The sequence below is a fragment of the Podarcis bocagei genome, assembly GCF_964188305.1.
Source record: "Podarcis bocagei genome assembly, chromosome: 14".
Lineage (NCBI taxonomy): Eukaryota > Metazoa > Chordata > Lepidosauria > Squamata > Lacertidae > Podarcis > Podarcis bocagei.
This window is the reverse complement of record NC_138139.1, coordinates 27,368,958-27,395,543: the sequence shown is the minus strand read 5'-3', so window position 1 is coordinate 27,395,543 and position 26,586 is coordinate 27,368,958. Positions and strand designations below refer to the sequence as shown.

Here is a 26,586-nt window from a genome sequence, read left to right as displayed (position 1 = left end):
GCCCAGCACTGCCTACACTGGCCCTTCAAGGGTTCAGACCTTCCCAGTCCTACCTGGAGATACTGGGGTGAAATCTCACGAATGCAAAGCATGTGCTATATCAGGATGCTCCGACGCTTCCTAAAAGGTCCTCTGCAATGTTCAAAACTCCCATTGTTCTAGGCGTATTTAACGACAGGGAATGTCATTAGCTCAAGCAGTTTCTGAGCTCTGGGCGCAGTACTGCGCCTAAGATTTCAGATAAAAACTGCAGAGTGGAAGGAAAGGAGGATCTTTTTCTGCTCCCCATTTCCAGCTACTCTCCGAAGACTGGAGAAGGGACCCTCATAAGAATATAAGGGGGTGGGGCAGGGGAAGAACTAGACCATATGAAAAATGAACATAATATTTCAGTTGCAGTTCATTCATTTTCAGCTTTGCATTCTTGTTATAAAAAAGTGTGCCTAGACATTCCGTTGCTGCACCCATAACCTAGGTTTAAGGTGCCATTTAGCTTCTAGCTTTCATATCTCAGTTTCTAACACTGGTCCTCTGTATCTAAAAATGTGCACTTATCTCCCATCAGTGCAATTTAACATGAAAACACATCAAAATGGTTCGTGTTATCACACAGCATCATTTTATATCCAAATATCAAAACACAAATCTTTTCTCAGTCTGTACAGCGTGAGACACTTAATCTCAGGGTCATGGGTTCGAGCCCTGGGTAAAAGATTCCTGCACTGCAGGGGGTTGGACTAGATGACCCTTGTGGTCCCTTCCAAATCTACAATTCAATTATTCCATGAATGGCCTTGCCTGCAGGTTGAACACAGGAACCCTTGCACCCAAGGGAAGCAACATGCTCCCAGAATCCAGAACTTGTCTTAGAGGTTACCTTGGTGAATGATGCCTGGAGGTGATTCCCCCTCCTTTTTTCTTTTTTTTCTTTTCTTTTTTTTTTTTGCATCATCACCAACATACAGTAATTAATTGCTCATAAATTTCATTTTTAAAGACTCTCATGTGGCAACACATACAAGGGTTAAGAAACACTGCCTACACACTTTCCCTTGTACATTTCTACCTAGCTCTTTATAATTAAAATGGACACTGATGAGAGTATTTTATTTCTCCTGGGGGTAGATTGGAAAGCTGGCCTGCCAATCTGTGCTTGGAACTGAATAGGGATTTAAGGTGGATTTGAAAAGTGCATTTAATAACAAACAGTTCTGCCATTAGCTTGGAATTATGCTAAATTCATAATGCCCGGCTCGTAAAGTACACCCTTTCACAACCAGGGTGGACTGGTTAACATATTATCAGTAGGGAAGGGAAAAGGAGACTGTTTTAAACAAACTAGATGGATTTCCCCCCAAAGCAATAAGCACTTAGAAGACAAAAATGTAAGTGAGGCCATTTTAGAGACAGGAGATGTAAAAAGAGAGAGACTGTCATTTTACTAAATGGACTCATTTGGCACCTGAAGAATTAACCAATGTATTATAAGCATAAGCTTTCTATGAACTAAAGTACATTCTATCAGATGCACGGTGTGTTAACCTCAGGGCAGGTGTATCTCTCTCTCTCTCTCTCTCTCTCTCTCTCTCTCTCTCCTCCCCTCACTAGGGATTAAGAAGACCCATGTTCACACAGCCACAAAGCCCACTAAGCAGCTATAGCAGCTATGGGTGGGTCACAATCTCTCAGCATGTCCAGCCTCACAGGGCTGTTGTGAGGATAAAAAGCTAAGGGAACCTTATAGCTTCTTCTTCTTTTAAAAAAACAACAACTGCATTGATGCTACTTAGGAGGATTTGTATGCTGGCATAAATAACTGTGATAAAATGATTTGTACTTTTCTGGAGGAAAGACACAATATAAATGAAAGATAACACATGCATACATAATTGCCTATACATATCGTTATCCGTGCACAAAAGGACAGGTCAGTGCCCCAAGGGGATTACAGTCTAGAAACAGACACAACGGACAAAACAGGGAGAAAATGGAGGCAGGGCATAAACAGAGTGAGAATGTGTGGCTATTGCAGTTATACAGGCTTTGTTACAGTATGAGGGGTGATGCCCAAGGCTTTGCACACAAACGTGGGTTTTCAGGGTAGATTTGAAGAAAGTGAAATTGACAGCCTCAGAGAGGCATTCCAGAGGGGGAGCTGCATTAAAAGATCATTGGAACAATGCTTTATGCCGAAGTAGCCAAAGCTGTGTTCACTAGATGTAACTCAACCGCGATTCCCAGGGGCAGGAGCTAACCCACAGCTCAGTGACAGAGTGTCTGCTTTGCAAGCAGAAGGTCCCAGGTTCAATCCTCACCATTTCCAGATAAAGCTGGGAGTGTCTCCTGCCTGAAACCCTGGGGAGATGCTGCCAGTCAGTGTGTATGCTACTGAGCTAGATCAGGTACCGTATCACCAACCTTTTCATACCCAGGACCCACTTTTAACCCATATCTTAATCTTCTACCATGTACTCACAGGGAGGTAGTGTGCTCTTGTTGTGATCCGGCTGGGAACAAATTGCAACCAATGTTTTAAATTAGCCAGGTGACGGGTGACTAACATGGGTCCAGTTGCAACCATGTGGAGATCTCTGGATGCCAGGTTTGCAACTGACATCTCCATCTGGCTGGCCACTCCCACCTTCTTAAGCAGGTAAACAGAGCAGCTTATTTATTGCATTGATAGCCCACCTTTTTTCCCAAGGAGTACATGGTTCACCCCCCTCCTCAGTTAATCCCTACGACGACCCTGTGAGGTAGGTTAAGGGGCTGTGACTGACTCCAAGGTCACCCAGTGAGCTTCCAGACTGAGTGGGGATTTGAACCCTGATCTCCCAGGTCCTAGTATGACACACTAACCACTACACCACATTGGCTTCCCATTGCACTTCTGCTATGGGGCAGCTATATAAATTAAGTAGGTAACAAAATATGGGGAAAGCAAAATGTGATTTAGAGAAGGATCTGAAATATTTTCCTTGAACCTTGAATTTGTTTTGTTCTGGATTGTTTCATTTGATGTTTCAATGTGTTGTGAACCGCTTTGAGATGTTTTTCTTTAAAGTATAAAGCAGTACAGAAATGAAATAAAAAAATATAATAAATTTCATTGTAAAAATAAATGGCGCCTAGACATTCTGCTTTGGCAAATGTAACCCAGGTTTAAGGTGCCTGTTGGCAATTAGCTTATATATCTGAGTTTCTAACACTAATTGCAACCAACTAGTGGGTCCAGACCCACCAGCTGAAGACCAGTGAGCTAGACTGACCAGTGATCTGACCTGGCAGAAAACAACTTTTTATAGTCCTATGTACCATGGTTAGTAGGGACGCGGGTGGTGCTGTGGGTTAAACCACAGAGCCTAGGGCTTGCTGATCAGAAGGTCGGCGGTTCGAATCCCCGCGATGGGGTGAGCTCCCGTTGCTCGGTCCCTGCTCCTGCCAACCTAGCAGTTCGAAAGCACATCAAAGTGCAAGTAGATAAATAGGTACCGCTCTGGCGGGAAGGTAAACGGCGTTTCCATGTGCTGCTCTGGTTCGCCAGAAGCGGCTTAGTCATGCTGGCCACATGACCCGGAAGCTGTACGCCGGCTCCCTCAGCCAATAAAGCGAGATGAGCGCAGCAACCCCAGAGTCGGCCACGACTGGACCTAATGGTCAGGGGTCCCTTTACCTTTACCTTACCATGGTTAGTGGTCCAGGATGCTTGGAATTGCAGCCCAATTACATCTGGAAGGCACAAGGTTGGCCACCTTGCTTACACCCAAGTCCCCTGCCCTTCGCCGTAATAGCTGCCTCTCTGAGTAATAGCTGCCTCTCTGAGAGCTGCTTGCAAGGCACATAATTCCCATCTAAGACAAAATTATATTTATGGAGGAACAGAAGAACAGACGTGCATAGCAAAAGCATTAAGAACAACATGATGTTGAGAGCAACAACAAAAAGGTTATATAATAGAGCAGTACCAACACAGAAAGGAGACGTTTGGAGCTGGCCTCATTTTATCTCTGGTGTTACCAACTCTGAGTTGCATAATTAAAGCTCTCCAAATAAAATCAACATATTCCTACTAAGCAGCCTTCCCCAACCTGGTGCCCTTCAGACATTTTGGACTACAACTCCTCAGCAGCCCGCTGTACACCAGATTGGGAAAGGCTGGTTTAAAGAACGAAAAATACTTTCTTTCCCTCCTGAATGAAGCATACCGTGAAAATGATTTTTAAAAGGCAGCACTGGTGTGGCGGTCACAAATCTGGCAAGTTAAAATGCAGGGCCAGCCCTCCAACATCTTCACACCAGTAGCAAAATAACATTTACCTCCTCTGATTGTTAACCTGGCACTGGCTAATTTTATCAGGTAGGAAAGGTAGGGATCCAACAAGCAAGCATGGTGTCTCAACCCTCTAAGCAACTTATCAACATCCTCAGGCTGTTCAAGCTAAAAATAATTCATAACAGGGCCAGACAGTGTTCTAGCTGTATCTTTCTCAGATTCTGTCAAAACTATGCCAGAGCTGACATGAGTGATCTCATCCGCAGAAGGCACCTATGGGCCTTTGAGAGTTAAACAGGTTGATCCATTGGGCCTCTGCAGCACAGGCCTTTCATCACTGAGAAGAGCTGCATTTGCTGGCATTGTGCAGAAGCAATGGTGGTGGTGAAGTGAGCTTTCTTCACAACAGTAGTATAAGCTCTATAATGGGCTCCAATCTGTGCTTGATCATATTCCCTTTGAGTTTTCCACCATCTGCTCTCCAACAGTCAACCTTGCAGTTTCATTGATATGGTGCAGAGCTAAAACCCAAAAAGCTAAATTGACTCTATGGCTTGGCCAATAGCATTAGGAAGCAGTCATCTCAATGGCCCAGGTCACCTCCTGATTCAGGGGTAGGCTACAGCCTTGGTAAGACTGCTGGCCAAATCTGTGGGAAGTTCTGAGGGTCTACCAGTCTTCAGGGTCAAACCATCAAAACTGGTCCTCCACATCTATGGAGCTTAATTGCAGCAGACAGCCCAGACCTGATCAAATAGTGATTTGTCCACGACAACAGTCATTACTAGTACCCACAGACTGCCACGCCTGGTTGACATAATGCATAAAAAAATACTATATATCAGCAATGTCCAACAGGTCGGCCGCGATCAACAGGTAGATTGCCGGGGTGTCCCAGGTTGATTGCGGGATATTTGAAAGTGTTTGCCCAGTTGCTCCTGAGAGCGATCTCCACGCTCCCTGCCCCCAGCGCTAATTAGCATTGCTGCTAAGACAGCTTGTTTATCCTCTGTCAACAAGTGTGGTATTCCCCTCCTAAAAACAACTAACTCTGCCCCCCCCCAAAAAAGCTCAAGAACTATTGGCAATGACAATGAGTAGATCACTGCCAGTTTTACTACACTGGGAGTAGATTGCATTCTCTAGAGAGTTGGACGTACCTGCTATATATCATTTACGCTGGGTGGCTGCAAGTTCTAAGAAATTGAGAAAAGTGTTTCTCTATCCATTCCATGTATCTACCTAGTCTATCCTACACAATATATCATTTTATAAACCTCTCTTACGACTTCTGTTTAGTTTCCCCCCAAATTAATATGTCCAACATTATTTAGCCCTTCTGCATTGGAAAAGTGCTCCAACCTCTTGATGGTGTTGGTTGCCCTCTTTTCCACCTTTTTCTAGAACTAAGATACCCCTTTTGAGAGCAGGCAACAAGAACTGCACACAGAATTCCAAACACAGCTGCGCCATAGATTTACATCAAGGCAGAATGACACCGGGTGTGTTTTCATCCCGCTTCCTAATACTGTACTTCCCAGCACAGAATTTGTCTCACTCATTTCAGCCGGGTACCAAATTGGCACTCGCATTGAGCTATCCACCGTGTCCCCAATATCTCTTTCAAGGTCAGGCACCACCAGAGCCCATCAGTGTATCTGAACGCGCATCACTTTGCAATTAACTTACACTTAACCTCATTTGCCATTTTGTTACCCACTCATACAATATAGGCAGATCGTCCTAGAGCTTTCCAGATTCCGCTTGGGTTTTCACCATCCTGAACAATTTGCTGACATTTGGAAACTTGGCCATCCCAAACATCTCCCATGACTACAGACCATTTAAGAATGTTAAATTAGCACCAGCTTCTTACAGAAGCTCAGCACTTCCTTCCTTCATTGTGAAACCTACTTTTGCCTTCTACTTCCTCATCCTACCCTAGTAACTAACTGATAAAGAGGTCCTAGCCTTTTTACCTCAGCTCTGCTAAGCTTACTTAGCAGCCTGAGTTTGCACACGGGTTGAGTCAGAACCTATGTTCAATTCTCAATGGCATTTGACCATTTCCAGAAGACTGATTCATTGTTCCATTGACCTTAGCACAATTTTTGCCACTGCGATTGCTTGTGGAAGTATTCTGAAGGGGGAAATGGCACACCAGAAAAGGTCTGTCCATCCATCCATGTGGATTTTTAAAGTAAATATTGTTATTTGCAGCAGTTTAATTTTTATTTTGAATAGCCAGTCACCTTCATGAATCTCTCTCTCTCTCTCATTTTAAAATGGTATTGTATGTTTTCACATTGAAAAATGCCTGGATAGTTTATGATATGGTGATAGAGATGGACCTTTACACATAAATAAGAAAGAAGAAAAATCTACCTTTCTGAGGGGAGCCTCTCACTGCAAAGAGTCGTGTGGATATCCAATGGCAAACATTTTTCTACATATACAGGAATCATTAAAAAATGGACTCGTGGATGTAAAAACATCATGTGGGTGGTTATGACCAACAACAATTCATGCACACATATGAAAAATGGAAAAGGATTACAGGACCCTGACAAACCAACAGCAGAACTCTCACTTTAGGAAAGGAAAAAAATCAATCCATTTCTGGGCAGTGTCACTTTTGCATGGTTCTGTTGTGTACAGTTTCTATATCAATCTGTGATTAAGAAAAACTAAAGGAAAACTGTATAAAAGTACATACTTTCAAAATTGCATTTTTACTTTTAACCTTGCATTTCTAAATGTAGGTTTATAAGCTTTTTGACCCTGGGACTATGAGAGAGCATTCAGAAAGTACAAAAGCCAGCTGATAAATTCCAATTAGCACACCCCCAAAAATTTCCTGTTGGTCCTGAAATTGTCAGTTTGTATCTGACTTTGGAAATACAATATCGGATTCCGTGAATTCCATTGTGTACATCTCAGCATTGCAATGGAGAGGAAATTAGGGACCTGCTTGTACTATTCATTCCCCCACCCTTCACTAGGCAGAAGGCTTCAATATAGAACTTTCCAGGCACTCAGAGTTGTCAATTCACAGGTAATCCTGACGATCAAAGGCAATAGTTTTGATTAATGCAAACATCTTGGTACCATTTCAAATGAGAGCCTAAGGCAATGAGCTGCTTGCTGTTTCATCCCACACTCCACCCTTCATCCCCAGCGCCCGGATTGTGATGTGCAAACAGAAGAACATCTTCAGTTCTGTCAGAGAACATCCACGTTGTTGGAACAGCCTGTAGTCAGCATAGCAACAGCACAGTATGGCGATTCCGTGGGGTTATGCAAACATATTATTGCAGGTGTCTTACTTGTGCGTTTAAGTAGCATTTCCTGCAAACAATTAATGTAGTTTTGGCGGCCACAAAACTGTCACTGCAGACTGGAGCCGGAGGGTGCGGAAAGGTTCTGCCAACTCACAAATAAATTTTAAAAAGTGTCTCTTTTTCACAGACGCTGCTTTTAGCGATGCAGCAGCTACAAAACACTCCGGGAAGTCCTCTACAACGGTCTTCAGCAGAGAAACCTGTAGCTAGGCTGAAACAGCGAGTCCTTGCACTAGGGCAGTTTACAACTTAACCTCCAGCCATAATTTTATCTTTAGGGCGGGGGGAAGTGGTTTAATAAGCGCAGATTCTGAGTCTCAATAGTCCATTCACTCATTTCCTCCCTTTCTTTGAAAATACCCCTACACACGAGCCCGAACCCACAATAATATTCCTGTGCTCTTCAGCCTACAGTTTCGAACCACCACTTTAAAAGCAACTAAGAATGCGAAGAATTGATGCTTTTGAATTATGATGCTGGAGGAGACTCTTGAGAGTCCCATGGACTGCAAGAAGATCAAACCTCTCCATTCTGAAGGAAATCAGCCCTGAGTGCTCACTGAAAGGACAGATCCTGAAGCTGAGGCTCCAATACTTTGGCCACCTCATGAGAAGAGAAGACCCCCTGGAAAAGACCCTGATGTTGGGAAAGATGGAGGGCACAAGGAGAAGGGGACGACAGAGGACGAGATTGTTGGACAGTGTTCTCGAAGCTACTAGCATGAGTTTGACCAAACTGCGGGAGGCTGTGGAAGACAAGAGTGCCTGGCGTGCTCTGGTCCATGGAGTCACGAAGAGCTGGACACGACTAAACGACTAAACAACAACAAAGAATGCGAAAGGAAACGAGGGGCTCCTGGATTTCCGCCGGGCGTCGTTTCCCACCCCTCCAAGTCCCCCCCCCGCGCCCCCATCTTCCACCGAAGTCCGGCGAAAGAAGTCCTGCGCTCCGAGGGCAGGAAAGCGCCAGGGCGGCCCGGCGAGGGACCCCAGCCCGGCCCCGCTTGCCTCCCCCTCCGTCCCCCAAGCCTGACTCACTCGGCCGCGCTGGTCCCGTTGATGGCGGAGCCGTCGGGCGCGGGGTGGAGCTGGATGGGCATGGGCTTCTTCTTCGGCATGGTCTCCCTCGCGCGCTCCGAGGAGGCTGCCCGCCAAAGCGCCGCGCTGCCTCCGCCCGCCGAGCCCCGCGCTCTGCCCTCTCGCCCTGCGGCGCTGGGCGCGCTCCCTCCTTGAGGCTCGGAAGCCGAGCGGAGGAGCCCGGGGCGAAGCAGGCGCCGGCTCGCTCTGCGCCTTCCGGGCTTCGCCTGGGCGCTCCGCCACCTTCTGGGCGGCGTTTACTGCGCCTGCTGCTCCTGTGCCGAGGCGAGCTCTCGCCTCCTGCGCGCTTTAAAGAACAAGGCGGGGAGAGAAGCGCCTCAGCGGCGCGAGAGGGCGGAGGGTCCTCCCCCCGACGAGCGAAGGGGTCCGGCTTAACGCAGGGCGCATGTGCCCAGAGCCGCGCGCATGGACGTTGTGGAGGGGTGAAGCCTCCGCCAAGCTTCCCTACCCTTACTTTGCCCGGAATGCGTGGGAAATTGCGGCAGGGAGGGGCCGCGGAAGGCGCGCTCCGGGGCCAGAGCATCCCGGGAAGAGCCGGTGCAGCAGAGCGGCAGATCTCGCATGCAAAACGGAGCACAGGTTCAATTCCCTCCCCCATCTCCTGGGGTGCATCCTATCGTTCCCAGGAATCAGCGTTGACAATACTGAGTTAATGAAAATGAATGAATGAATGAATGAATACTGAAAGGACATTACAAGCAACTTGTTTCTGGGACAAGAACAGCGGCACAAAGTCTCAGGTTCAATCCCCGGCGTGTCCAGGAAGGGTTTGGAAAACCCTCGTGCCCTAGAGCAGCGATTCTCAACCTGTGGGTCCCCCAATGTTGTTGGACTACAACTCCCATCATTCCTGAGCTCTGGCCTTGCTAGCTAGCGGTGATGGGAGTTGTAGTTCAACAACATCGGGGGACCCACAGGTTGAGAAAGGCTGCCCTAGAGTTATCTGCCAGCCAGTCTATACAGTGGTGCCTCGGGTTACATACGCTTCAGGTTACATACACTTCAGGTTACAGACTCCGCTAAGCCAGAAATATTACCTTGAGTTAAGAACTTTGCTTCAGGATGCGAACAGAAATCGTTCTCCGGTGGCGCGGCGGCAGCAGGAGGCCCCATTAGCTAAAGTGGTGCTTCAGGTTAAGAACGGACCTCTGGAATAAATTAAGTACTTAACCTGAGGTACCACTGTACAGTACTGCGCTGTATGGACCACTGGTCTGGCTCGTTTCTCAGGCAGATTCCTGGGTTTCTATAATTTCCTTTATTATAGGAGACTTAAAGTAAGGCGCATCAGCAGTGTTTCTTAGCTGTTGTGTCTTCTTCGGTGGCACAAATTGACTTGGCACCACTCACAGCTCCAGAACATTACATGGACAAAATTGAGTGAAGCCAAGGATGATGACGGGTGTTTAAAATTCTACAATTCACAATTTCTCCTCTAAAGGACATAAAATATTATTGTTACATACCCTGGGCAGGCCGCAGGCCGGGTTGTCCTTTTATATACCTGCTGGGATTGACAAGGCATCTGACCCTCACCTGAATCTCATTAGCATCACATGTCATGTGCATGGAAGTTGCCGAACCAATTACCGTATTTTTTGCACCATAACACTCACTTTTTTCCTCCTAGAAAGTAAGGGGAAATGTCTGTGCGTGTTATGGAGGGAATGCCTACAGGTGGCATGCCTACGGATTTTCCTCCTCTAAAAACTACGTGCGTGTTATGGTTGGGTGCGTGTTATAGAGCGAAAAATATGGTAATCAACTTGAAGGATTGCTGTTAATAGCACCAGTTTTCCTAGAACTTGATATTGCTGGATAGTTTTGATGAACTGCAAAAGCATTTTTAGTTTGCTTTCTGTTGCCACCCTGGAACTTTTCTTTATTAGTGCCACTTTGTTTTGTACGATTCCTTGCAAATGAAGGAAAACAACTTTTCTCCCTCCTTGTGTTATCCTCACAAAAACCCTGCAAGGTAGATTAGGATGAGAGACAGTCACCGGTCCAAGGCCAGCCAGTGAACTTCATAACCAAATGGAGATTGAACCCTGGTCTCCCAAGTCCTAGTCCAGCACTCTTAACCAGTATATTGCTGTAAGCTGCCTTGACCCTATAGAATACAGCAATGTGTGTGCACCTGAATGTATAGGACAGAGTGTGTGTAGATATGTAAGAGTGGGTACTCTTACATATAGTTCTTTTTCCTGTACTTCTTTTTCCAATATTTTCTAACGTGAACATTTTGTTCATATACCTACTTTTTAACTACAAAAAGAATAACGAACTGCAGAAATTGGATATAAGATTTAGGATGAGCATTGCTTTTCTATTTTCTAGATTAATCTTGACAATAAATAAAGGTCCCATAAAAGCGTCAACCTAATTAAATTAAAAACATTGCACAAATGCTCGAAGCAAATTGTGATTGCTGTGGAAGTTTTGCAGTAGCGTCCTATCCAGAGCCAAAAGTCATGCCAGAACAATTAAGAAGGAAGAGAAGTAATGAAAGTAGCTGGGAGAACCTCAAAGGAACAAATTCAGACTGCGTGCATATTTCTGTTTACTCTGCATCCAGTGTGCTCCCACTGCTGGTCTGGAAAGTGGTGCACACATTATATGAGCTACAATCCATGTCTATATTGCATCCTGTTCTCTTCTTGTTGTTGTTTTTTTAATATATACCAGTATACAGTGGTACCTCGGGTTAAGTACTTAATTCGTTCTGGAGGTCTGTTCTTAACCTGAAACTGTTCTTAACCTGAAGCACCACTTTAGCTAATAGGGCCTCCCGCTGCCGCTGCGCTGCCGGAGCACGATTTCTGTTCTTATCCTGAAGCAAAGTTCTTAACCTGAAGCACTATTTCTGGGTTAGCAGAGTCTGTAACCTGAAGCGTATGTAACCCGAGGTACCACTGTACTGCATTTTGCTACATTTCCCCCTCAAACCAGCTTCAATCCAAATTGAGGAAAAAGAACAACCTAGCTGAGTTTTAAGCTGGTAATGTGTACAAAGCCTCAGTGTAATAAGGCATATAGGCGCTTGTCTCTCATGGTATAATTCACTTTGCACTCTGAAGGCCAAATTGGGTGAACAGATTCTTGGAATGATTGATCCTCTTGAGTCGTGCTGATCCTGAATCTCGTCGTAGATAATTTCTGCCTGCCATGGACTTTTTAAAAGACACAACCTCCCTGCCAAGAAAAAGGGGGGTGGGGAGTAGAAACTTTGTGTTGTATTTACTCCAAGTAAAAGAGGTGTGACAGAGCAAAAGTGAGGGCTTGTGGGTCAGAAATGGCAGTCCCTAGACTCTTACCTGGAAGTAAACCCCAACAAATAAAATAAGATTTGCTCCTGCACTCAGCACTTAGGTAAACTACAGAATTTGCTTGGATGGTATTAAGACGATTAGACAAATTCATGGGGGATAAGGTTATCAATAGCTATGAGCCATTATTACATTTATATCTCATACTTCTTTCCACTTTTTTATTGTTTTGTTATTATTATTATTATTATACAGTATTTGTATACTGCTCTATACCTGTAGGTCTCAGTTACAACATAAAATCACAATATAAAAACACAAAATACATAATAAGAATAAAAACAACCCGCTAAACCCCCCTCCTCAACCCAACACATTTTAAAAGGGTATTGGAGGTAGCTTGGGCTGAGACGCAGTAGCTGGTCCAAAAACACCCTGTGAGCTTCATGGCTGAGTAGGGATTCGAACCCTGGTCTCCCAGGTCCTAGCCCAGCACTCTAACCACTACAGAGCACTACTTCCGCTGTTATATATGTGCTCCGGGATCTTCTGTGACATTCATGAAGGGCAATAAGGCTATCAATGGCTATTGTACTTCTCTTGGCAAAGGCAGAATCCCTTTGAATGCCAGATGCTGGGAAACACAGATGAGGAGAGGGCTGTCACATAGGGCTGAGCGATGTCTGGTTTTCAACATCGTGATATATCACAATATACCAATATTTCATGATGTCTGAAGTAAGGATAGAATGATGTAGAGTGAACAGGGTAATGCCCTGGCAACTGCTACTACTTTGGGATCTTAAAAGAAAACATTTTTACTTATATTTTCCATATTGTTATAACTGTTACTTTATAGTACAGAACAACGGGGGTGGCAGGAAGCTTGACAGAAGTGATGACCAGCTTCATGGTTTTCCCCACATCACAATTTTTTTGCATAGCACACACACACATCACAATTCTCGATATAGCACCACGTCAAATATTAGGAAACCGTGACCATGATGTGGACTTCAAACCGATTTTGGACGATGTATCGATACATCACCCAGCCCGATTGTTGTGCTCATGTGCCACTTTTGACTAAATGGGCCTTTGCCCTGGTCTAACGGGGCCCTTGTTATGTTCTGGAGATTCTGGGGCACAAATTCAAGACTGCACAGCACAACCATGCAATGGGAAGTACAGTGGTTCTCAAACGGCTTAGTTGACGAACAAATCGGCTCCCGAACGAAAACCTAAAAACCCGGAAGTAAGTGTTCTAGTTTTCAAATGTTGTTCAGAAGTCAAGCATCTGATACGACTGTTGGCTATTGCTTCCGGGGCACCTGCGCCAATCGGAAGCCACGCCTTTTTTTTTTAACGTTTTGGTAGTTGAACGGACTTCCAGAACGGATTACATTCGAGAACCAAGGTACCACTGTATCAAAATACTTAATGCAATCCAGGCCAAAGCCCTCACACTGAAATCTGACCCCCTACCTATGCCATTTATTTAATTACGCGTTACGTTCATCATACCTGGGTCTCCATCCACTCCTGTTTTATCCTCACAACAACCCTATGAGGTAGGTTAGACTGAAAAAATGGCTGGTCCAATTCAGCCAGTGAACTTCATGGCTGTGTGGAAATTTGAACCCTGGTCCCCTAACTAACCACTACACCACACTGGCTTTCATAATGTTCTATTTTCTAATCTTCATCACAAGATATAATGATTATTTATTAAATTTGTGGGTAACTTAGCACACAAAGGTAAGTGACTTAAATATATATGTGTGTGTGTATACTTCAAGTCAACTTATATTGTTTAAATGTAGCTATCCTTTTCCATATATTAAGAATGGAAATTTTATGTATTATATTTATGAACAATGTCATCCTGTAAAAGATTATCTAAAAGAAAATAACAATACTTCAAATAATATAATGCATATAAATATCTGGACATCAGATGGCACAATTTATACTGTAGAGGGAAGGGGTGTTAGAGGGGAAAGGGTTGGTGCAACTGTGTTCAGGTTTCAATTATTCTTATTTTTTGACTATTAGTTTCCTCTCAGGCACAGTTTACCACTAGTTGGCCACTGGGGTAAAAGCGTGCACCAAGCAACTGCATAGCAACAACAGAAAGGGGCCAAAGTAACAGGTAATGCAAATGAGGCGACCAAGTATGTGTGCGCAGACAAATGGGTAGGGTGGAGCAAAGCAAGTACTGCAATTAAGCGAATAATCGCAGTAAATTGAATCACACAATTTTTTTGTTTTCCGAGTGCATATAAAACTTACATTACCACTATATTGTAGTCTACTAAGTGTTGTTGTTTAGTCGTTTAGTCGTGTCCGACTCTTCGTGACCCCATGGACCAGAACACGCCAGGCACTTCTGTCTTCCACTGCCTCCCGCAGTTTGGTCATACTCATGCTGGTAGCTTCGAAAACACTATCCAACCATCTGGTCCTCTGTCGTCCCCTTCTCCTTGTGCCCTCCATCTTTCCCAACATCAGGGTCTTTTCCAGGGAGTCTTCTCTTCTCATGAAGTGGCCAAAGTATTGGAGCCTCAGCTTCAGGATCTGTCCTTCCAGTGAGCACTCAGGGCTGATTTCTGTAAGAATGGGGAGGTTTCATCTTCTTGCAGTCCATGGGACTCTCAAGAGTCTCCTCCAGCACCATAATTCAAAAGCACCCATTCTTCGGCGATCAGCCTTCTTTATGGTCCAGCTTTCACTTCCATACATCACTACTGGGAAAACCATATACGGATCTTTGTTGGCAAGGTGATGTCTCTACTTTTTAAGATGCTGTCTAGGTTTGTGATTGCTTTTCTCCCAAGAAGCAGGCGTCTCTTAATTTCGTGGCTGCTGTCACCATCTGCAGTGATCTCTACTAAGTGTGCAATAGTGTTATTAAAAAAAAAATCAAACAAACATCAATGTACATACCTTAATTAAAAAATACTTTATTGCTAAAAAATGCTAACCATCATCTGAGCCTTCAGTGAGTCGTAATCTTTTTGGTGATGGAGGGTCATACCTCAGTGTTGATGGCTGCTGACGGATCACCTTGGTGATCGCTGAAGCCTGGGGTGGCTGTGGCAATTTCTTAAAATAAGACAACAGTGAAGTTTGCTGCATTGATTGTCTCTTCCTTTCGCGACAGATTTCTCTGTAGCATCCAATGCTGTTTGATAGCATCTTACGCACAGTGGAACTTCTTTCAAAACTGGGGTCAATCCTCTCAAAGCCTGCTGCTGCTTTATCAACTAAGTTTATGTAATATTCTAAATCCTTTGTTGTCATTTCGGCAATGTTCGCAGCATCTTTACCAGGGGGAGATTTCATCTCAAGGAACCCCTTTCTTTGCTCACCCATAAGGAGCAACTCCTGTTGTTTAGCGTCACCACCTCCATCCATAATCTTAGCTAGAACTTCTGGATAGCTTGCTGCAACCTCTACATCAGCACTTGCTGTTTCAGCTCGCCCTTTTGTGTTACGGAGGCGGCTTCTTTCCTTAAACCTCATGAACCAACCTCTGCTGGCTTCAAACTTGTCTTCTGCAGCTTCCTCGCCTCTCTCGGCCTTCATGGAATTGAAGAGAGCGAGGGCTTTGCTCTGGATTAGGCTTTGGCTTAAGCGAACGTGGCGGTGGGTTTGATCTTCTATCCAGACCACTAACACTTTCTCCATATCAGCAATAAGGCTGTTCCTCTTCCTTATCACTCGCGTGTTCACCGGGGTAGCACTCTGAATTTCCTTCAGGAACTTCTCCTTTGCATTCACAACTTGGCTGACCGTTTGGCGCAAGAGGCCTAGTCTTCGGCCGATCTCTGCTTTCGACATGCCTTCCTCACTGAGCTGAATCATTTCTAGCTTTTGATGCAAAGTGAGGGACGTGCGACTCTTCCTTTCACTTGAATGCTTGGAGGCCATTGTAGGGCTATTAAGGGATTTCAATATTGTTGTGTCTCAGGGAACTCAAACTCCCAAGGAAAGGGCGGAAGAGGGTCTAGGGGCTTAGTCCATCCCCTGGTCCTCTTGGCTGCAGGGGCAAGAGGGGGAAACCCGGCTCCAACCCTAGCCAGCTCCACCAGGGCTGCCAGGAGCTGCACCCACGTCCAGGCTCCTGCAGCCTCGTCTGCAACCCAGCAGCAGTAGCTCCTGCAGTTCTTCACATTGTCAAAACCGCAATATCTGCGAAGCGCAACAAAGCGAAGCGCAACAAAGCGAGTCGTGACGTTTACAGTCCTGTGTCGCAATGGGGGAAAGTAGCGGCGTGGAAAAGAAGGAGGGAAGCGAGAACACAGAGCTAGAACCTCAAGAGGCAGCCCATCGCTTCGCTTGTGTTATAGTCGATTTTCGGGTTCAGATAAAAAAAAGATATTTTAAAGTGCCGCTTCCGGATGGAAGAAGTAAAACTTAGGCGGAGAAATAAACATGGAAATTCAAGGTAATTGGAAGTTGGGCGCAGACTGCTCCCCCGCCCTTCAGAACAGAAGGGCACCAAGAAATCGAGAAGTCCTTGTTTTCTAACTCTTGCTTCTTTTGAAACATTTGATTTACAGTGCAATCCTGTACGTGTCTACTCAGAAGCAAGCCTCGTCGAGTTTAATGGGGCTTATTTCTGAGCAGAAACATGCACAGAATTGCATTGGTAATTAGCTCCTGAAGCGTGTTTTTTAAAAAAATTAAATTAAATTAAAAATAGCCTAATCTATGCAAGATGTCAGTGCCGATATGCTCTACCGTCTTCCACAATGGAGAACTGGGGCAGTTGAAGAGAGAAGAGAGTTGCGTTCTCAGCCAGGGGCGAGCACGATCGAGCTGGGATTTTTATTTGGAGGGGGCAGGGTGTTTTTTAGGAACTCAAAGTTGTTTCTTAGGAAATTAAAGCTGGAGAGGCTTCTGCTGGGGGGCGGGGGATGGCAGAGCCTCAGATTATTTAGAGCTTTAAATGTTTTTGGAAAATATTTGTGGATCCCCCCCCCCCACCGCCATGCCATCGACTTCCTTCTTCAGAACCGGGTTGCGCTGTAATGTTGCACGTGGAGGCCGGGTCAGGCTCAAGTGGTGGTTTTACAACAGCCTTGCGCCCCACGATGCCGAGGGGAGTCCCACACAACACCCTCGCCATGGGATCCACCGCCGCCCATGTTGTTGTTGTTGTTTAGTCGTGTCCGACTCTTCGTGACCCCATGGACCAGAGCACGCCAGGCACTCCTGTCTTCCACTGCCTCCCGTAGTTTGGTCAAACGCATGCTGGTAGCTTCGAGAACACTGTCCAACCATCTCATCCTCTGTCGTCCCCTTCTCCTTGCGCCCTCCATCTTTCCCAACATCAGGGTCTTTTCCAGGGAGTCTTCTCTTCTCATGAGGTGGCCAAAGTATTGGAGCCTCAGCTTCAGGATCTGTCCTTTCAGTGAGCACTCAGGGCTGATTTCCTTAAGAATGGAGAGGTTTGATCTTCTTGCAGTCCAAGAAAACGAAACAAAAAGATGAACTCGGAAACTGCCTCTGCCACCTTCTGCCTGTTAGGTCTACAGTTGTCTGAAGTCTATGGGAGAAGAGCGCGTGTCGCTGCTCTCGCGAGATGTCGCGGCTTCCGCCTCCAAGCCCCTCCCCCCGCAGCGCTTTGGCGCGTTTTCTGCTCGGCGGGAGCGGAGGGCCGGTTTCTGAGGGAAGTTGTCCCTGAGGTAAGCGAAGCCATTCCGTTGGTATTGTCCGGTAGGGAGGGGGCTTCCTCTCCTCGGAGGGTTTGCGTGGAGGCGGCTCGAGGCCCAGGTTGGCTGGACTAGGAAGAGGAGCGGCGGCGGCTCCCCTTCACCTGCCCTTCAGGAGGACCTGGGCGAGGCCCAGAAAAGGGCTTCCAAAATCATGGTCAAGGGAATGAAGGAGCAGCTTTTCCCCTCTGAGGGAAGGTTGCAGCTTTCAGAAGGAAGGAGGGTAAGAGACGACATGAAATCACTCGAGGTGGGGGGAAAGCGGAAAGGAATAATAATAATAATTTATACCCCGCCCATCTGGCTGTGTTTCCCCAGCCACTCTGTGCGGCTTCCAGCAAAATATTAAAATACAATAAAACATCAAATATCAAAAGCTTCCCTAAACAGGGGAAGGAGGCTCCCCCCCCCCAAAAAAAAACCCCTCTGAAGCTCAGGGACATCCCATAAAGTTGAGTGTTGGAAGATTTGGGGCAGATAAAAAAAAAAGGAAATCCCTTCACGCAGCGCATTGGTGAAGCTGTTGGAACTCCCTCCCACAGGAGGTTTTTTAATGGCCACCAACTTGGGACGGTTTTAAAAGAGGATAAGGTAAATTCATGGAGGAGAGGGGCTATCCGTGCCTGTGAGCGAGGAGGGTTATTTTATCTATTGCCTGCCTTTTACCCTAAGGTCCCAGGGTGAGTTGCAACAGCATTAAAAGCCGTATTTATAACAAACTTGGATGGTTATGCTCTGCCTTCATAGTTGGAGGCGATGATGCTTTTGGATACCAGTTGCTGGAAACCCGAGGGGGTAGAGAAAAGTCTAAGTGGACACCCAGGGTCTATTCATCCTGCTGGGAAAGCTCTCGTCAGAACTAAAAAAAACCCCACATCTTCAGTTTCTGCAAAGTGAAGATAGTGTGGTATCTCAACAGGAAAGCTGTTCCAATGAACAGGGATGGCCACACTGAAAGCCCTGCCCGGAGTTAGTGTGGAGCAGGGTTTCTGAGATCTTTAGGGCTATTTATTTATTTATTTTATTTCACAACGTGTAATAAAAACCTCTGAAGCCCAGTTGCTGGGTTTCTAAATGGGGAGAATGCTTTTGCACTCTGGTCCTGCCTTGGGGCTTCTGGTTGGCCACTGGAGGAACAGGATGCTGGACTAGATGGACTTTTCACTTGATCCTGCAGGGCTTTTATTAAGTTCAGCCAGAATGATCAAGGTGGCTGGAGCACCTTCTCTATGAGGAAAGGTTACAGTGCAGTGTTCTCAGGAATATGAGGTGATAATGTACAGCCTTCTGAATGAAAGCTGTGTTGCTCTATACTTGATTCTGAGACGAGCTTGTCATTTTCTTACATAAAATTTATAACCTGTAACTTTTATAATCTGTCTTTTTTGTTGATGTTACCTCACATCATCTGCCCTTTGTCTGAACGTGACTACTTTACTTCTTTATCCCTTGTTCATCTTTTAACTAACATTTTACAATTTTGCATTGCTACTTTTCCAGGATAGAGTGCTTTGGATCACAAGATGATAGATCCAATAGATGGCAATTTGTTTGATCTTCCTGATTATGAACAAATCCAAGATGAGACGTTTCTACCTCTACCACCTCCAGACTCTCCAGGAGATGTTGAAGACAACTTAGTGAATGGAGGTGACTGTTCACTTGAACTAAATGTTCACATTTTGAACCCTGATAGCACAGTCTATGCACGTTTATTTGGATGTAAATCCCACTGTGTTCAGGGTTTTACTCTGAGGTAAGTGTGCATAGCTTTGTGCCCTGAATCCATGAAACGACATTTGCTTCTAATACTAGACTTTACGAGAACTTATTTTATGCACATAGTGTGTTTTTAAAAAACCAACAATAACCCCTATTTAAATTATATCTGGTGTTTTTGTCTTTTTTTAAAAAAGACTGATTGAGTTACTTTGCACACTTATTCCTTAAGGTGGTTTAGCTTTGACACAACAAGCTGTAATATGTAGCATGTGGACTATAGCCTTAGGGTTCTCCCTAGGCCATGCCCCCTCTCCCAAAGTCATGCCCCTTGCCTTCTTTGCTCCAAAGCACACATTGGGTGCTTTTACCTCACTGGAATGTGCCCTTGAACTGTAATAGCCACTTATTTGCCAGGATGGGGTCTGGAATGGCAGGAATGTAACCCACCATTCAAAGGTAAGTCTCCTAACTGTTGCCCCTCCCAATTTATGTTTTGGATTTGCCACTACTGTCATGTATCCCTGGAGGTTTGCCCATGAGGGAATGTGGCCTTGAGGCTGAAGGTTTCCTATCCCTGTTTAGCAGCAAGGGGATAGGACACCAAATATAAAACACCATTGCATGAATAAATACCTTTCCTGGAATATGCCTGTGTGACTGTTACAGCATTCATATATGGTATATAAAAATATATGAGAATGTTTATTACTATGGATGTTTCACTCAGTAAATCTAATCACATTCTCAGTTTTAGCATATGTTGTTTTTCATTTGTCAGAATCAGAAGAAAACAAATTGTCACAAGCCAAGGATTCTTCTAGGACTACAAGGCGATCTGTTAAAAGGCCGGTGCCTAAACTAGATGCTGACAGGTACTGTATTTAGAAAAAAAAATCCTAACCCTATGTGTATTTACTCTGTTGCATATTATTGCTCTTAATCCTTTTAATTGATGCCAAACTTCTAGAATTTGGATCTTTGAGATGCATCCCAATATACATAAGAGTTTTTACCTTTTGTTGACCTGTATGGTGTTCTCCTATGGTTACTAGAGTGGAACTTCCCTAGAGTGGAACTTTGGTTGCTATTGTCCTTAGACATCCTCTTTCACACAGAGGTCCAGTTGGCTAGGATATGGGACAATGTCCTTTCAGTTACAGTGTCCAGGTCATGGAACTCTATTTTCAGGACCCCAGGGTGGGTTCCAACCATAAATACATAGTCCATTCTTTACTGGCACTTCAACATGCTGCCAAAACCTTTTTGTCCCACCATAGCTTTGGTTTGGTTTAGTTTCCCATTGTCTCTTCAGTGACTTTAATATCTGGCTTCTGGCATTTAGCCCCAATTTTAGGAAATTTATATTATGTTAATCATGTGAGCCATCTTATGATGACTGTTGTGAGGGGCCCAAAGGCAGGACATATGAATATTTAAATAAATGAATAAATTGGTGATTTTGTAGATCAGCCTAGGCAATGGGTTGTACTATACCTTTGCCATTGTTGTGTTGCAGTGTCACATCATTTGCTTGGCAGTGAGTGACGAGAATAAAATGGAACTGAGCAGAAAACATCTAGAGACTTGCTTAGTCAAGGGCCCTCTTCCCAACACAGTACTCAAATGGGTGCCAAAACCCATCCAAATAATGGCTTGACAACTCTATTTGTAAATGGTTTGTTTTAAGGAGGTTCAATTCAGTTTTGTTGGCTTAAGAAATATGTATATACTATTGTATATATGTGTGTTTGTGTAGGTATGTGTATATATGTATTGTAGATTCTGCTGGAACAAATCGTCCTATGGCATGGATAGCCAATATCATGTTCTCCAGACTACAGCTCCCATCACCTCTGACTATTGGCTGTACTGACTTGAGCTGAAGGGAATTGTAGTACAAGAACACTATGTTGGCTATCCCTGGAGAGTTTGATAGCATTTTGATACCTCTTCAGAACTGGAAACATTTTCTTACATGAAAATTATGTGCATCATCAAAACCCATAACAGACTGTATACCATGCCTCTTGTACACATTGGCATCGTATTTCAGAGTTTTGGGTGGAATACCTGTTATTGAAAAAGAAAATTTCAAGTAACTGGAGACACTTCTAACATTCACAGGTTAGTTTCAGAGCGAGGACTTCCAGCTTTGCGGAATATGTTTGATAATGTAAAATTCAAAGGTAAAGGTTTTGAGGTAAGCAATGCTGAGAAGTCTTCTCTTGATTTTTGTGGCCATTGCATGCATATTATGTATTCTGGGATATAAGCTGTGTGGAACATACGAACATGAAGTTTTTCAGCAAAGGATTAGATTAAACGTAAGGATTCTAATACTAACATGTTTAGTTTTGTTGATCAGTTGTGAATTGCCACTCTGTCATGATGGCACAAAATTGACTATTTTGGGTAATTTACGTTTAACATTAGCCTTCCTTAATAGTATAAGGGAAGCCAAAGCAAGGAGAAAGATTTGCCTCATTGTTGAAAAGATTGCTGTGTAGGCTCACTTAACTAATACATTCATCAAAACATACCCTTTCCAGACAAGATACTATTTTACAATATCTTAAAAGACTGGAGGGGAGAAGCAATGCAAGTACAATTAAAAACCAGTAGGAATATTTAAAGTGATGGATATGCCATCTCCAGTCTTCAACCACAAATCCACACCTGAATGGACCATCTCAGTTGGTGGAGCTCCTGTTCTTAAACCTCTGGGGACACAAGACTGAGGAACAGTGGTCTACACTGGCTCGCAGTGGCTCCAGGATTTTAGACCGGGAACAGTCCCTGCCTTAACCTGGAGATGTAGGTGTTTGGGATTTTTTTTGCGTGCAGAACAAATGCTCTATAACTGAGCCACAGCATCTTCAAGAAAGGGCCTTTAATCTGTTGTTGTTTTTTAGCTAATAACAATTACTTTTGTCAGTTGGATACACTTTTGCACCCTAAATGTACAACTTCAGTATTTAAGGCTTTGTAAAATAAAGCTTCAAATACTTTCTCAATGTGAGCATGCCCAATGTTTAAACTGTATCTTGTTCTTTATGTTCAGGAAGCAGACCTGAAGGCGCTTGTGAGGCATATGGAGCACTGGGCTCACAGGCTATTCCCTAAACTTCCATTTGAGGATTTTGTTGACAAAGTAGAGAGTTTAGGAGGTAAACAACCAGTCCAGGTGAGTGTCAACCGATCTGAGTAAAAGTAATGCTTAACTGAAAGCAACAAATACAACTCGGATCTGTAACATATGGCACATTTTCTCATTCTAGGCATGCTTGAAGCGAATTAGACTTGACCTGCCCATGTTGCATGAAGAATTCACAAGTAATGAAGGCATGTATGCATTGAAAATGTTAGCACTGCATCCTTTTCTCTTTTGACGGTCAGACATTTAGGTGCTACTGAGAACTGACAGCAAAATTGATGTCCTTTAGGACTGAGCTGACCAGTCTTGCATGGTCTCATTTTAAAAACTTGAATCCATGTGTCTGCTGCTAAAATTACAATGCCATAGTGCATCGCAGGAAGTCTTTAACAGTTGAGGGATAACTTGTTGGTATTGAGTGCTCCTGAACTTGCATTTTTGCTTAAAGACTTAAGAAGTGCCTTGCTAGATCTAAAGAGCTACCTAATCAAGGGCCCCCTTGAGCAGATTCTAGTAGCAGGTCCTAGATGCACTGGAAATTAGCTAGAGAACTACTATGTACTTTCAGCCCCTCCCTAGAACAATGTATTTAATCCTTTTTTTAAAAAAATAAGGAACATATGTCCGTTCCATAAGTTTGTGTATTTGTTGGGATCCATCTGCAGTCCAAACACTGGATTGCACATTGTGCTTAGGACACAATAAGTTCTGTTTCCAGAATACAGGATTTAATCTGAACAGTCTCCTTAAGTGGTGTGCATTTTGCTAAGCCCTTTGATTATACATTAATTGTAAACTTTTGTGGTGTCTTGGGAAGCTTGGACTCATAGAGGAGCTAGGTAGAAATTTTGGCAATTGCTGCAACAGTGCTGAAGTTTAATGACAATCTTTCCTAAAAGATTAGCAGAAAGGTCACTACTGCCACTGACTTGACTTTAAAAGTGTAAACCATTAATATGCTGTTTTGCCTTCCTCTCCTGGGATATCAGAACAATTAGATAATTGTGGATGCAATGAATATTGGTTGCATTTGTTAGCTATACAATGCAGCCCTAGGCAGCCACATATATTAACAAAATGGATCCTGCCGACAGCCTCTGTCTAGTTATCAGATTTCTGTGCGATGGTTCCATACATATATGTTGAGTGACAGACAACAAGAGTTTTGGTTTAAGGAAAGGTGAATGACATTTTGTTTCAGGAATTAGATAACTTTTTGATTTAGACTGCTTTCTAATTAATAAGACAGGAATTAACACTTCTGCATTATTGGACAAGTAGCTTTCCTTCTATAATTTGCTACACTATTGAATGAGGGAATATTATTGTAGTTCCAGCAATATGATGATAAATCTGGTATACTTTTTTTAAAGCAGCCTAGCTTAGTGTAGATTTTGCCTGGAAACTTCTGATAGCCTTTTCCCATTCAATATAGGTGAGGATGGGGGAAGCAATGGACCTAATCCAGCCACTGAAGAATTAGATTTATTTTCTGAAATCCAAAATGCAGGAGAAGACTTTGGTTTGCCCCCAAATAGCACACTAACAGAGGAGCAGCTGCAGAGAATTGAAAGGAACAGACAACTAGCCATGGAAAGAAGACAAGCAAAAACACAGTTCAACAGTCAGTCACAAGAAGGTAAATTCTAAAGTATGAATAGAGGCTATTCATGGTGATACTTTGGGATAATTGAATTCAAAAATCCTGCTAAAAATCAGCATCTGGTTCTGTTTTGACAATTGCAAATATAAGAATTGAGGTTTTCTTTAAATTTGTTTGTAAATGATTTCTTCCCCTTCAAAACAGTTTCCCTCTCAATAGGTGAGCTGTGGTGTGCACATCTACACGGGGGTTAGGTTCCAAAGCCAGTGCATTAGGCAAAATTCATGTATAGTCCAATTTACCTTAAATTACCTCCCCAGTCTGGCTTCAAGGCATCACCGCTTATCTGAGGAGTCTCCTTTGGTCCCTGTTCTTTCCGAGAGGAGCTGAATCAGTGGAGAAGGAAGAGGGGCTTTCCAACCTTCTCCATGCTTGTTGCTGGCCAGCAGGACTGCCTTTCCCCAAATGGCAGGAGGGAGGGGGGTAGGCAGGCAGGCAAAGGGAGGCAGAAAGAGAAAAAAAAGCTAGAACGAATCTTTACAGTTGCAGGTGGGGTCCTAGTAGCAGCTTTTGCAGGAGCTTGCTGCCGATCATCTATAATTGAATTTGTGTTATTTATGTGTGTGTGTGATGCAATTCCATTATACTTTCAGATTAGCAGGAAGTTCATGTGATGACTGGTTTATTGCTAGTTCTATATATGCACTGCCCTTTTACACGAAAACTTGCCAACTTGATATAAACAGGGAAATTAAATCAAACAGCTGGTCTTTGTCTTCACCTGAACAAGATTCAGGTTACCTTGTTACTAGGTGGATGAGCTACCAAGGATTGCCACAAGAGCGGAATAGTTATTAGCAGGAATTTTTCTTCTCCACCCCCCTTCCTTCAACTTAGTAATGAGATTTATTGTGGTGGAGATTCACCAAGTGGCCTGAACCACGTTTCTTCATGAAGGTGTACCACACTATGACAAAACCAAAGAGAAGGAGAGTTTATGTAAGAACAAATGTCACAATTTGTTCTTTCCATACATTTGATGACTGAACTAAAGTGTCTTGGTCTCTATTACAATATTCTGTGGAAAGCTAGCAGCCAGAACATTCCTCTCCTTGCATTTCGAATTCATATTTTTCAGTTTTAAATTTAACTGTTTCCTTCAACTTGACCGCTGCCTTGTGATAATTGCTTCATTTTTCTTACTAATAAAAGTTTGGTTTAAAGAAATTGATTGCTTCTCTCACCTCATAAAACTTCAAGTTATTGACTGGGCTAGGGAGTATGAGCCTAAGCAATTACATTAGAGGAAATGAGTTAATGCAAGAATGGTGACAGCCAATATTTTTTTGTTTCTAATAGAGCTGCAAGTGACCCAGGCAGATTAAGAATGTAACATCCTTGTGGCTCAGGAACAAGATGACCTGCCTGTGGGGGAAGGAGGAAATGTACCTTTTCAGACTATTGAGAAGAAGAAAATTGGAAGTATAGAAGATAAACGACCTTTAACTTTTGTATCAAGTGACCAAGGACCAACATCTTGAATTATACGTCACATATTCCTGTTATTTCTTCCTCTTGAAAGTGGTTTTTTTAATGAATTTTTTTCTACTGGAACAACTGATCATTCTTCTCAGTTCCACTGGTCTCACTTACATGTAAAGATGAGCCAAACCATGCCTAGGCATGAATGAGCAAGTGTCCTGGTAAGAGGTGGAAACTGTGGCTGCTTGACTCCACCCCGTAGTGCCTTCCATGGTTTGTCTTAATGTTCTGTGCAAACCTAGACTTGTGGTTTGTCTTCTCCGATCAAACCATGAGCAGTAAGCTAAGAACAAGCTTTAGTTACAGCTTGTGGCTTGTTTCTAGTGAGACATACAAGTCTAGGCTCAAATGGGTTAGTTCTGTAGCAGGACTCAGGGAGGAGTAAAGTGGCTGTGATTTTCACTCTGTACCACTATGCTTGCTTGCTCACGCTAAGGTATAGTTTGGCTTAATGTTGCATGCTAACTTGGCCTTTCAGTGAGAGTTCTGTAATTCAGATTTTTTTTCTCTTTATCCACCACTTTGGAAATGGTGTTTCTCCGTTTAAAGTGAGACAAGTTGAAGCTTGAATTAAAAGTAATGGCTGCTAATCCTTCAATGAGAAAGCACCATTCTCACAGTAGATGTTATAAAATGTTACATATAGAAAGCAGACCAAAGCGATGATAGTTCTGCCATTAAAATCTTTTATAACTTTCACATTGTGAAATACTTGTGCTATGTGTCCGTATTTTACACTGGAAATGAAGATGTTGGAAATCTGTTGTGAAATGGGAGACTTTGTCTGCTACTAGAAGCAGCAACTAATATACTGCGTAGGTAAATATTGTATAGGTTGATCTTGCAGAATAGGTAATGTTCAGTGGC

At 43.8% G+C, this 26,586-nt stretch overlaps 3 protein-coding genes across 4 annotated transcripts in view; 1 reads left to right on the top strand and 2 right to left on the bottom strand.

The window, feature by feature from the left end:
- MAP2K1 (mitogen-activated protein kinase kinase 1) overlaps positions 1-9,029 on the bottom strand; it is a 49,559-nt gene extending 40,530 nt beyond the window's left edge. Inside the window, exon 1 of the mRNA XM_081171246.1 lies at positions 8,653-9,029. Coding sequence (XP_081027372.1) covers positions 8,653-8,732 — 80 coding nt within the window. The 5' untranslated portion in view covers positions 8,733-9,029. The remainder of the gene's footprint in view (positions 1-8,652) is intronic.
- A 2,722-nt stretch (positions 9,030-11,751) lies between these two features.
- On the bottom strand, positions 11,752-16,155 carry TIGD1 (tigger transposable element derived 1). The gene is made up of 2 exons (XM_081171293.1): positions 14,925-16,155; positions 11,752-11,904 (listed from the first exon to the last, which is right to left on the bottom strand). Exon 1 carries the CDS (start codon positions 15,909-15,911, stop codon positions 14,958-14,960), a length of 954 nt encoding a protein of 317 aa, XP_081027419.1. The 5' UTR covers positions 15,912-16,155; the 3' UTR covers positions 11,752-11,904; positions 14,925-14,957.
- A 1,363-nt stretch (positions 16,156-17,518) lies between these two features.
- On the top strand, positions 17,519-26,418 carry TIPIN (TIMELESS interacting protein). Of its 2 annotated transcripts, none has more exons than XM_081171325.1 (8): positions 17,519-17,671; positions 19,199-19,348; positions 20,199-20,292; positions 21,545-21,620; positions 22,482-22,604; positions 22,699-22,762; positions 24,010-24,213; positions 25,537-26,418. In XM_081171325.1, exons 2-8 carry the CDS (start codon positions 19,222-19,224, stop codon positions 25,560-25,562), a joined length of 714 nt encoding a protein of 237 aa, XP_081027451.1. In that variant the 5' UTR covers positions 17,519-17,671; positions 19,199-19,221; the 3' UTR covers positions 25,563-26,418. The 2 variants fall into 2 exon arrangements, with proteins under 2 accessions (XP_081027451.1, XP_081027452.1); XM_081171326.1 differs by lacking the exon at positions 17,519-17,671 and adding an exon at positions 17,687-17,921.
- The last annotated feature ends 168 nt before the right edge of the window (positions 26,419-26,586 follow it).